This window comes from Lygodium microphyllum, chromosome 13 (genome assembly GCF_053477565.2).
Source record: "Lygodium microphyllum isolate KBCC chromosome 13, Lygodium_microphyllum_v1.1.10, whole genome shotgun sequence".
NCBI classification, from domain to species: Eukaryota; Viridiplantae; Streptophyta; class Polypodiopsida; order Schizaeales; family Lygodiaceae; genus Lygodium; species Lygodium microphyllum.
Window position 1 is genome coordinate 21,718,285 of NC_141147.1, and position 12,418 is coordinate 21,730,702.

Sequence of the window (12,418 nt, forward strand, 5' to 3'; positions counted from 1 at the left end):
AAATGGTCATTCTTCACATGGAAAATGGTTAGGGATGCAATTTATAGATTACAAAATGGGAGGGCACAGGACGAAGATGGACTAGTAGCAGAACATTTCTCAGATGCTTGTGACATATTAGCACCCATATTAGCACATATGTTCAATAGATCAGTATGTGAACGTTTCCCTATGAGTTGGTCAGACAATACTATAATCCCGCTATTTAAAAATGGTGATCCCCTGATTCCTAGCAACTACAGGACTATTACGATCGGTCATACTTTGGCCAATATATATGGATCTATATTGGAGCATGAACTCATTGAATGGGGTGAAATGCAAGGCAAGAGAGCACAAGGACATGCAGGTTTCAGACGAGGATATACCACGCTGGACCATATTCTCACACTTAGAGCCATTATTGAGGAGGGTCGAACCCTAGACAAGAGGATTTATTGTTGCTTTGTAGACTTCCGCAAAGCTTTTGATATAGTGCTTCGTACACGCATCATGCAGAGATTGCAGGACATTGGAGTTCTAGAGGGTATACGATGGGGTGTCTATGCATTATATGAGGCAGTGAGACAGGTCATGTACGAGCACCTGGGGGGCTATCAGAGAGGATTGACAGTACCATAGGAGTGAAACAAGGATGCCTACTTTCACCCACATTGTTTGGTCTATACATAGATGAAGTGTCTGATTACATAGATCGAGGAGGAGGAGTTGGAGCCAGTCTGGCAGGGGTGCTGATACCGATATTACTTTATGCAGATGATATTGTTCTCATTTCAGATTCACCGGAGGGATTGTAGTGCCATCTAGATGCTTTGCACATCTTTTGCAGAGATAAAGACATCATAGTGAACCTTGGGAAGACCAAAACCATGGTTTTCAATACCTGAGCAGCATGGGTGACTAGATCTATGTACCATTTCACATTTGGGGGAGACATACTGGAGCATGTGAGGGAATATGTCTATTTGGGAGTCACCTTCTCTGGCCCACGTTTTTCGTTGAGAGGGGCATCAGAGGCACGTTTGGCATGTGGATATGCAGCACTAGGGGCACTCGAGAGTCCATGTGCTCACATACAGTTCCAGGAACCCTGCATCAAACTCTGGTTGTTTGACACCCTAGTCATACCTACATTACTATATGGAGTAGAGGTATGGGGTTGTAGCTTGTACCACAGGCGTCTTAACCCACTCACTGATCAGATTGGAATAGAGAGGGATTATTATGATGGTTGGGATAGCTGGAAAGGCCGTTGATCATGATGATAGCACGTATGATTAGGAGTAAGCCCTCCACTTCACATCCCATTGTCAGAGCAGAGCTAGGGGCAACACCTATAGTTACGGAGGCACTCTTCAGGGCAGTGACCTTTTGGCACAGACTATGGGAACTTCCACGCCATAGATACTCTAGATTGGCACTAACCTCATCTAGACAACTAGCAGTTGGAGGCGAGAAGAACTATTGGTTTTCACAGATGACTACTTGGATGAGCCTACATGGTTTGGATATTGATTGTCTTCCACCTTTGGATTACAGCCTTGACTGCCCTACACTTTCTCTCAGACGATCAGAGTTGAACTAGGTGATCAGAGCTGATATCCTGAGGATTGAGACAGCAAGGACATGGATCCATCCACTACCTCTAGGATCAAGGATGGAGTTCTACAGGAGTCATTTCTTATGTCTCTCTGATGATGGCTTCACTATTCGGCCAACATACATGGACACTCATCTCTCCCATAGCGTACGGGTTGCTATCGGACAGATTCGCACCTGCTCACATAGACTTCGGGTGGAGACAGGCAGATGGACAAATACCCTAGCAGAGGATAGGACTTGCCAGCTCTGTGGTCGAGAGCTTGAGATGGAGGAGCACTACATATGCAGATGCACAATATACTATGACATACGAGGACGGTACCATTGCCTCTTCCGTGATGGATTTGGATCCCTTCGTCGCGTCATGGAGTACAAGGACCAGAGATGCCTAGGTCTTTTCCTCCTGGAGCTTGAGAGGCGCCGAACTGCACTACTACGAGACAGGAGGCCAGCTCACCCAGAGGGACACACTTAGAGAGCAGTGCAGACTTCTTCTACAGAGCTGACCCTATTGAGACTACCAACCTAGCAGAGACAGAGCCACCCTGCCAGACACCTTACAGGCCACACTGTGGTGTCACATTGGATACAGCCACTTCCCTTAGTCGAGCATGACGACCCCGTCTACCAGGTCCACGTCCGAGGAGGCCACACCACAGTTGGATTAGAGCCATTATCACGAGCATCGTAGACTCACGACTAGGCATATCAGTGAAGCAGTTAGGGACCACATCATAGCTGAGATCATGTGTAGATCTTGAGATCACCTACAGCCCATAGCCCCCACCACACTTTTGTACATGGTTCTATTAGATATGGTTCTCCTTTCCTTTCCTTTCCTTTCCTATTGATGGAATAACACTATACATGGTTCAACCTAGTATAGTCCCATCATATAGTTATTTTCAGTATTGTTTCATAGGCCACCCACTTATTTGTAATGCTATCTTTACCTTACTGATGAGATGACATTAGACATGGATGTACTCTGGATTTTGTCTCATAGGCCACATTGGCCTTATGTTGACGTTAATATATCTTTTTTTCTTTCTTTCTTTCTCTGACTCTCTCCCAACTTCCAAGATAAATATGCGATTCCAAGAGCATCACTTCCTCCCTCCCCCCCCCCCCCCCCCCCCCCCCCTCTCTCTCTCTCTCTCTCTCTCTCTCCCCGCTTCCCAAACTGCCAAGCCTCTCTTTCTCTCTCTCACACACACACACAAAAGAATGAAGAGCCTCTTTGTCCATCCACCCTACTCTTTGCTTTGTTGTATGATGTATTACATATACACTCCCATTTGTCTTCTAGTAGCATATTATATATGAGGTTTTACCTTGTTACCCTCATGTATTTATCCTATTAACTCACGTGACATTGCTATTTTAGCTCTAAACATGTACTCTATTATCTATAATCCAAAATAACCAAGTTTTGTTTTCTTTTTTTGTACTAATATTGTACCGTACCTGATAAAATCATAAGGTATCAATTAGTACCGTATTTTATCGTACTGTACCTTTCGTACATGACAACCTTGTGGTTAATGAATGACCAATCTATCATGATTTGCCGTTCAAGCAAGTCTTGTTGAGCTAAAACATGCATTACTTGTTGATTAGCCTCTTAAACAACGCCAAAGCACACTAAAAAATGCTCTTTTAGAGTAAAACCCTAAAACGGGGAGCGGTTCGAGAGAGTTTAGTGGAAACCGTGATTTTTGGGGTGCCCTTCCACATCTATAAATAAACAAGCTGCCCCCATTCAGCCTCATTCTGTCTGTGCAGGTTTCTCACTCCACGTGCAGATTTCAGCCATCAGCCTCCTCCCACATGGCTGTCCAGCAATTGAGACTACTGTCACTCCATCCGTGTTTGCTCTTGTTGTTGGCGCCTTCATCCATGCTGATGTCAGCTACTGGCGACATCATCATCTGCTGCGATCTGATCATCCAGTTATCGCCAGCCACATCAAACACTGTTTCGGCTTGTTGTTTACAGCAAATTGTGCACAGTTTTCAGCCTTTGATCGGCGGTACATTGCTATGTTTACCGATTTCCAACCTCCAGACTGTTGCATTTTGGTGACCAGCTTGCTGCCATTCGCTATTCAGCACTCCTACACTCCGACTGGTGGTCACAGACTTGGGATCCATCTCCGGTGGACGTCACACTTCGACATTGCTTTGCCCTTGAGCATAGTGTACACTCTTACATTCATTTACAACATTCATTCACTTTAGAGTTGTGTTCTCTCTCTCCCTTCTTCTGTTTGTATTTGAGTTTCTGTGTTTGAGTTTTGAGTTTTGCGTTTAGGGTTTGGGTTTTGCCCTTTGTGTCTGTGTCTATCTCTTTGTGTTTCTGTCATGGTTATACACTCTGTGTGTGCTCAGTGCAAATCCTAGCAGTTTTCTTCACATGGTATGAGAGTCGGTGCTCTTGTAAAGAATATATGCGGATATTGTGGAGAGCTAGCCTTTGTGCGAGGCACACAATACGACTTGTAACCGAATCACAATGTCCCAGATACCTTATTCTCCAGTTCCTATGGTGTCTTATTAGGCTTCTCCATCATTGGAGGCCCTGAGACAGCATTATGGACTCGGTGAGGAGGACAACACTCCACTTTCACCTTCACCTTCTTTTACTCCTATTCCAGATTTCACTAACATGACAAAGCTAGACTTTGAAGAGTACTATCGCAACAAGTACGGTGATGTTTACACCCCTCCTACTAGTTTTGCTACCACATCCGGACCGGTTGGTGAGGCTGGCCACCTCTTCGATCATGGAGGACATACGACATTCGAAACGTCTGGCGATCCAATCTTCATCATCTCAGCCAGGTCCAATGTCAGGTTTGCACAATTCTTTTGTGTTGCATGAATCAAAACCCTTGTCTGTTTATTCTTTTGATGTACAGGATCCGGATGGCTTTGCATATGTGAACTTCAATAGAGGAGGCTCACAAAGCAGATGGAATTCAGGTACATCTACAGCTTCTATTTTATTTGAGCATATCACACACACTTCTCACTTCCCTTCCATCCCACCATTTTCTATATCACTCCTTGATCACCTCTCATCATCTTTCCAAAACCTTGGATTATACTCCACACTTGCATCACACACCCTAGGGGTTGGATCTTCCATCTTGGCTCTTAGCACCTTTTCCTTCTCCACCCCATTCTCTACCTCTTTGCACCATGGTACTTCGTTAGGGGGAATGCCACCTTTTAACATCGTGCCTCTCACCTTTCAGCAAATGAGCACACCCATAACTCCTGGGTCGACTATGATGGGCGTCCCCCTCACTATTCCCAACTTCACATCTCAAATGATGACTGATACGCAGGGGTTTCCTTCCTCAGCTTATGGTGCGTCTTCACACTCTCCTTGGGTTACACCTACGCAAGGCTTCCCATCTTCTGCTCCCTGTGTTTCCATCCCATCTCCTTGGGTTTCTCATGTGGCTACCATGCCCATGCCTAGTCAGCCCATCCCTACCTATGGATCCACCTTGCACACTATCCACATGCCTAGTGGGCACTCTGGGGCCCATTCCCAAGTGTACTCCACCCCCATCCTACCCCCACTACACTTTTTCACACTATCCATCTCCGAGCACTACCACTCCTGTTGCGACGGTCAAGAATGCCTTTACTGATAAGACACGTTTTAACGGGTCAAATTTCACCACTTGATCTAATTTCATGCAACAAGTGCTTGAGTCTCAGGGTCTTTGGGACCTCGTCATTGGTCTATAGCCTATGTCGGACCCTCAACTAGCTCACCGTGATTACATCCATCAATGGAGAGCTTGCAATGCCACAACCAATGTTGAGCTGATGCAAGGATTGCTTCTTGAGTTTCACTCTTAGTTGCAGCACTTTCGCTTGCCTCAGAGCATTGGAGTCACCGTAGTTGTTTTCAGACGCGTCTGAAATGAATTTCAGACGTTTGTAAACGTCTGAAAAATAGACTTCTGAAAACCCCATATTAGACTTGACGTTTTTTAATTTAAAAAATGTTGACGACTTTACACAAAAGCATACAGAATGTGGTCGCTTGTACCTACCGACTCTTTCCCTGGATCCAAGTAGTCTGAAACACACTCTCTTGAGGAATCGTGATGACTGAAAACGACTGAACTCAGCCTGAGGAACTCCACAAACTGTGGGAAACACAGTTCTCTACTTGGAAATACTGCTGCCTGACGTACTTAGTTGATGAGTAAATTTAATGAATGATGAAGATGATGAGTAGATTAGTTGATGACAGATGAATTATGAATCATGATATATGATGTGACTCTATTATGCAGTTTTCAGTTTTGCTTTTGGTTGTGTATTTTTCTCATATTTTGTTAAGAATATGTTGAAAAATTAGGGTCACGTATGATTCAGGTCTAGGGTCTGAATCATACTCGTTTCATACTTTCATACGCGTTTGCGTTTGACGTTTGATTCACGTATGGAAAAACTATGGGAGTCACCTTCTCGACCGCTATGCGGCTCGTACTCGGCGCATCAATCTCAACTTTGAGCTTCAAGAGTTCTCTATTAAGGAAGGGGATGATTTGAAAGTCAAGCTGGCTGAATATAGGCGGTTACTTGCCGAGTTTGCCACTACTGGCTCTCCAAAGTCAGATGACGATCATGTTAGATTATTCTTGAATAAGTTGCCCGAAAAATACTTCAATTTCATTCAACACATCATCTCCCAACCTCGATTGCCAACCTTCTGTGAGTTTGAGTGCTAGTTTTTGCGTTACGCAAGGCTGCACGATCAAGCCTACAAGAAATCCTCATCACAGTCTTATTTAGAGTAGAGGGGGTTGGCTGCCTCTTCTTCGGGAGGGAAAACCACCAGTGGCAAGAACTCGTAAGATGTGAAGGTAAGCCAATCAAAGGGTGACTCCTCTTCCTTAGATGGAACCAAAGAATCTCGACCTATTTGGCAACAACTTCCTAAGAAAAAACCGGTTTTGCACACACTGCCAAAGAGCAGGCCATGTGGACGAGGAGTGTAGCTCTAAGGCCCAAGGTCTTTCATCTAAAAAGCCTCAGCAGACTGCTGCGGCTGTACAGTCCAGTGGGGCTACGCATTCTGCTCTTGCTTCATCTGCTCCTTCAACACCTGTTGTTGCTGCTGGACATGTGGCTCGAGTACAGCCTTAACAACCCATCTCTTTCACTACCCCTGAGGGATTGGCTGATTGGTCTGCAGGTTCTGATCCTGTTGCACTTCATGTATCTATCTTACCTTTTTTCCCACCTCGTCAGGCGTTCCCTTGGCAGCGCCCTGCTATTGGACGTACGCAATGGTGGCCATCTTCTTAGCCTAGCATGTCTCTAGGTTCTTTCGGATACCCTAGGTCAGTCTAGCATTCATTTTTCACACTCGAGTCGGGCCCATAGGATTCATTGTCCTTAGCTTTTTTATTCTTTTGACTTCTGCTGCATTTACTCACACACATACACATTCATTGCATTTCTTTTGAGTTAGATTTTCTTTCTGTTATGTTTTGCTTTGGAGCATCTCACCACTAACCTCTGCGTTTGCAGATTCTTATCTCTTTTGTAAGGTTTTGTCTTTCAGTCTGGGGCTAACTTGCAGATTGCTTTGGTGCTACCTGGGCTAGAGACGTGGGAATATGCACCGTTTCTTTCATTGTTTCATCATCCTAGGAGTACTTGCTCTTCTTCTAGCATGGCGGTTTCCCCTACCGAGGCAGATCGTGTAGCATCTTTCTCGATGCTATCATGGTGGTGACTTCTACCTTGCTCTTTTAGCGGGGTGCTTCATCCACTGCATCCACTTTTTCTTCTTTCATTTCTTATGGTTCTTGGCACCATACAAAGACTCGTTAAGGCTCCTTTTTCTTCTTCGGCATCTGCATCCAGGTTGAGAGGGGGATTCCTACCCTCCTTGGTATTCTACAGGCTTCAGCACTTTGTCTTCGACATCGACTTCTCCCCCTTGTTGTACTTTACCCTTTGCATTGCATGATTTCATCATCTTTATACTAGGGCGCTTGGGCAAGTGAACAAATTTTCCATGAGAGACACTGTCCAAGTGGCATTTGCTGTATAAGCATTCTTCAGGATGTAGCATACTTTGCGCAGAGCACCACTTGAGCAGATCCTAAGCTGTTTCCATCGGTGGCAGATGTTACAACACCACCATCCTCCTCCATCGCATGGATACCTCATCACCTATTTTTCCTCGTCATGAACACCCTGAGTGGATGGGTTAGCTTGTAATGTTTTGTGATGTGTTGGGTGTACCCTACCTACTCACGTCTTCTGGGTCACTATTACTCAATCGGCCGCATCCCATCAAAATTTACCTTACTTATTCAAAAAAAAAAAAAGTTCCGTGTAGTTTCATGTGCCTTTGTAGGGCTTGGTAGGCCATTGGGCAGCCGACGTGCACCCTTTGTCCGATGCCGTGTCCTCTTTGGGGTGACTACTTGGATTTCCTTGGTAAGATAACCATCGCCTTTGTAGTCTTGGTAGGCCACTGGGCAGCCACTGTGCATCCTTTGTTCGATGTCCTGGCTGCTTTGGGGTGGGATGCCTTGGGGTCACTAAATGTCACAATGGTTGGCCTAACTTTTCGGCTCAGTTTTGTGCTTGAGAGGGGGTGTTGAGCTAAAACATGCATTATTTGCTGATTAGCCTCTTAAACAGCCCCAAAACACACTAAAAAATGCTATTTGAGAGTAAAACCCTAAAACGGGGAACGATTTGAGAGAGTTCAGTGGAAACCCTAAAACAGGGAGCGGTTCGAGAGAGTGTAGTGGAAACCCTAATTTTTGGAGCACCCTTGAAGAAAATCAAACAACATTAAACATTTCTTAATAAAGGGTTTTCTATTTCTTTTTATTTGAATACATATTTTGTGACTAAATAAGCAGGCATCAATAAAAAGGCTTCGTGTATCCACGATTGGTGCAACCCCCATTGCTCTGCTTTTGCTGCCGCATGTATTAGAAGCAAAATGTCAGTGGGATAACAAGCTGATCAAAACATCTTAAGTCCATCTGTGCAAGTTTCTCACTCCACGTGTAGATTTCAGCCATCAGCCTCCTCCCATGTGGTTGTCCAGCCCTCAAGATTGCTGCCACTCCATCTGTTTTTGCTCTTGCTGCTGGCGCCTTTATTCATGTTGACGTCAGCTACTGGTGACATCATCATTTGCTGCGATCTGATCATCCAGTCATCGCCAGCCACATCAGACACTGTTTCAGGCTGCTGTTTAAAGCAGATTGTGCACAATTTCCAGCCTTTGATCGGTGGTACACTGTTGCGTTTACCAATTTCCAGCCTCCAGACTGCTGCGTTTTGGTGACCAGTTTGCTGCCATTCACTATTCAATATTCCTACACTACGATTGGTGGTCACAGACTTGGGATTCGTCTTCTGTGGACGTCACACTTCGACATTGCTCTGCCCTTGAGCACACTGTACACTCTTACATTCATTTACAGCATTCATTCACTTTAGAGTTGTGTTCTCTCTCTCCCTTCTTCTGTTTGTGTTTGAGTTTTTGTGTTTGAGTTTTGAGTTTTGCATCTAGGGTTTGAGTTTTTGAGTTTTGCGTTTAGGGTTTCAGTTTTGCCCTCTATGTTTGTGTCTGTCTCTTTGTGTTTCTATCGTGGTTGTACACTCTGTGTGTCCTCAGTGCAAACCCTAGCAGTTTTCTTCACAAGTCTCTGCTCTTGTGAAATTATCATTTATAACTTGTTTGATTGTGAACAAATATAGATATATCCTTACAAGCATAGCCATCCAGTGCAGTTTTATTGGCTTAGTGGACTAGGGAAGCCAGTTTTGGCTTTCAAAGCTATACAACACCCATGGCTGTATGGACCATGAATATGGCTCTATCATCAGCTCAAGATCCAAGAGATCCTTTGGCTTCACATGCTGCCTTCTAGTGCCCGATGCCCCAGACTGACCTCTACTTGATCTTTTCCATTCAAATGCTGGATGTATTGGAGAGGCATTTGGTTGGAATTATGCAGCAGTCTGAGCTCACCATGTGTTTACTAGTTGATGAGATAAGAATGGTTTGCGAGGTTGAAGGGACTTTTTATAGACACGAATAAGTTGGACTTCTTTCATTTTCTCTATTTCTGGTCTCTCTTGCTGCGGAAGTGGTGCTTCTCATCTCCTACAGTAGATGGATAATCAAGCGGACAGAGACTAGTTAAACATGCAAGAGGACAGAGACTATTAGAATGAAAGTTGCTAGTTACTACATAACTATTCGATACAATTGGATATGTTTTAGCTGGCAGTAAGAAGCAAAAGTATATGAATAATGATCACGACTTATGATTGTGACCAAGAGTGCTGGTTTTCACATATGCTAATGCATTATATAATAAAGCTATACTCAACATGCTTCTAGTTTTTTAGTTGGTAAGCTGATAAAGGAGCATCAATGAAGGCGGGAACACAAATTTATTGGTAAGTATACTGGTGTTTTGGCTTCTTTAATGGAGGTTCATTTATTAGCTTGAGAGATGACATTTCCCGGGTCAATTTTAAGGGAGTACAATGCTGATACTGGACCAGAATGATCAATGATAAATCTCCTTTTTCATCCTTTCAAAGGCAAACTCGAGTGCACATCATCCTGCACAAAAAAGACCAACCTAGGACATTAAATTTTCTGCAGCTGAATTAAGTTCATGTTTATCCTTTTATGGAGAATAAGCTCTGTGAGCACCCGTCTATATGGTAAAATCTGTAGAGGTCAGATTGCATTCAGATTTTCTTTAAGCAGCTTTGCTCATACTTTTGGAGATCACTGTACTTGAGTATGTAAGAACACTCAATACAATTCTTTTGTTAATATCTCAAGAACCAAGTTCATCCTCTAAACTAACATGTTACATGATAAAGAAAACCATTTTTGTCAGCCAACTGTCCTTCATTGCTGAGTAAATCATACGTCTGCTAGGATCAGCAGGAAGAAGATGAATGGGAAGAAAAGAGGACAAAACCAAGTTGGTCTTCACTTGTTTGCAACTTAGTCATAAAATGTGCCAAGTGGTTTGGTAAGTACTTTCTTTGCTAGAAGGGGTAACTTGGCATGTTGATAGCTAGCCTAAAGACGCTAGTTTGCTGTTTCCTTACGGAAGTATATGCGTGGCAGCATGTTGTGAACTTGTTAATGTTAACTTTGTCTTTTTGCTAACATCTGTTTTGGAAAATATGTGATGATTTGCCGCTGTATGGTTATGTTCCATTTCTTGGCTCTTTTATGCTGGAAAAACAATATTGCAGTTATTGTAAAACTATACTCTTATCCCCATTACTTTCTCTGTTTGTCTGTACAACTTTTTGCAAGTATAGACATCTATTTCAAGATCATTGACAGTCTTATTTCATCTCATGCAGCTGAGGTTGTTACACGATCTGCTTTGTGGCTTGGCAACATGCTATTGTGTGGTTGTGCCCATCAGAAAGGACATGGAGATAAATTTCTGACCTTGGATCTCACACCTGTGCAAGTAATTGCTTTCATACTCGTTCAGAATTTGTTTTTGTTGTGTTTCTGTACCTGACACCACTTATTCACTTTCACACATGCATGTACATATGGGTGTGTCTGTGTTTGTTTGTATAAATGTGTCTATAAAATCATGGTTCTAATAAAAAGACTTTGCATGAGTATACATGCATGTGTGTATCATGTACATGCCTCTGTACATAGGCCATCGGATATGACAGTGTGGTCACTGGAAGCACATGGGAAACCCTGGTTTAACACAGTTTGACAGAGCAATAGGAATGACAACTTAGGCATGTGAGAGTATTCTGCTGTGTTAGCAATGGTACTTAGTAGCCTCTAGAAAAGGTGGCACTTATAGACACATCAAGAACTCTCTAGAAAGTAGTAGACGATTGTGTATGTTTTGTCTCATAGGCCACATTGGCTGTTTGCGAATGTTGATCTCTCTCTCTCTTCCCTGGCTTTTCAGATGTAACATTTTGGTTTCAAAGGCCGATTTGGCCTTTTGTAGATGTTAATATAACTTTCTTTCTTTTTCTCTACTTTCTCTCTCTGCATTCACTGTGTCCAAACACATCCTCACATTCAAGTAAATAGATTTGGAGAGTGAGTATAATCAGATACATATCTGAAAAGAAGATGTGCATAAGATAGGTTTCATGATAGCCATTGGCTTGTATGAGTTCTTAGTGATATTGTTTGGGCTTACGAATGCTTTATTGAGGTTCAGTTGGATGACAGTAGGATATTTCGTTAGCATAGATCCTTTGTGGGAAGGAAGCATGTAGCTATAGTCTTTAATGAACTTCTCAAGCATTTGTTGGACTTTGATGGGAAAAAGAGAGAGTTGTTCTTGGAGGAGGTTCACTCTTTGAGGTGCTCAGTCTTAATTGCATTAGGATGGATTCAACTAAATTGGGGAACTATTTGTAGTTGGCCAAACTTGCAAATTTTACATGATGTTTGCAATTTCCTCGGGTTATGTCCTTACTATAGGAGTATCATCTGCCATTTTGTAGTCATTATCTCTCTTACTGAAAAAGAGATTGCACCTTTCAATCAGTTGAAGGAAAAGCTTACTTTGGGTTCAGTATTGATTCTGGATGATCTTTGAAAAGCTTTTGTGGTATAGTGTGATGCTTGTGTGAATAATGTTGGTGCCGTTCTCATGTAGGATGGTTATTTGGTAACCTGTGAGAGTAGAGTTCTATAAGTTTATGTACACGTTTAGCTATTATTCGTGCTCTACTATATGGAAGTACCACTTGGTAGGTGCTGATTTTGTTGT

At 43.2% G+C, this 12,418-nt stretch overlaps 1 protein-coding gene across 3 annotated transcripts in view; it reads left to right on the forward strand.

Moving 5' to 3' along the window:
* The window catches only part of LOC148026403 (uncharacterized), a 50,640-nt gene that overhangs the window by 14,419 nt on the left and 23,803 nt on the right, over nt 1-12,418 (forward strand). For 2 of the 3 annotated variants that reach the window (XM_087690850.1, XM_087690851.1), the window contains exons 2-3: nt 10,576-10,672; nt 11,016-11,128. In XM_087690850.1, coding sequence (XP_087546976.1) covers nt 10,576-10,672; nt 11,016-11,128 — 210 coding nt within the window. The remainder of the gene's footprint in view (nt 1-10,575; nt 10,673-11,015; nt 11,129-12,418) is intronic. The other variant, XM_087690852.1, reaches the window with a different exon arrangement.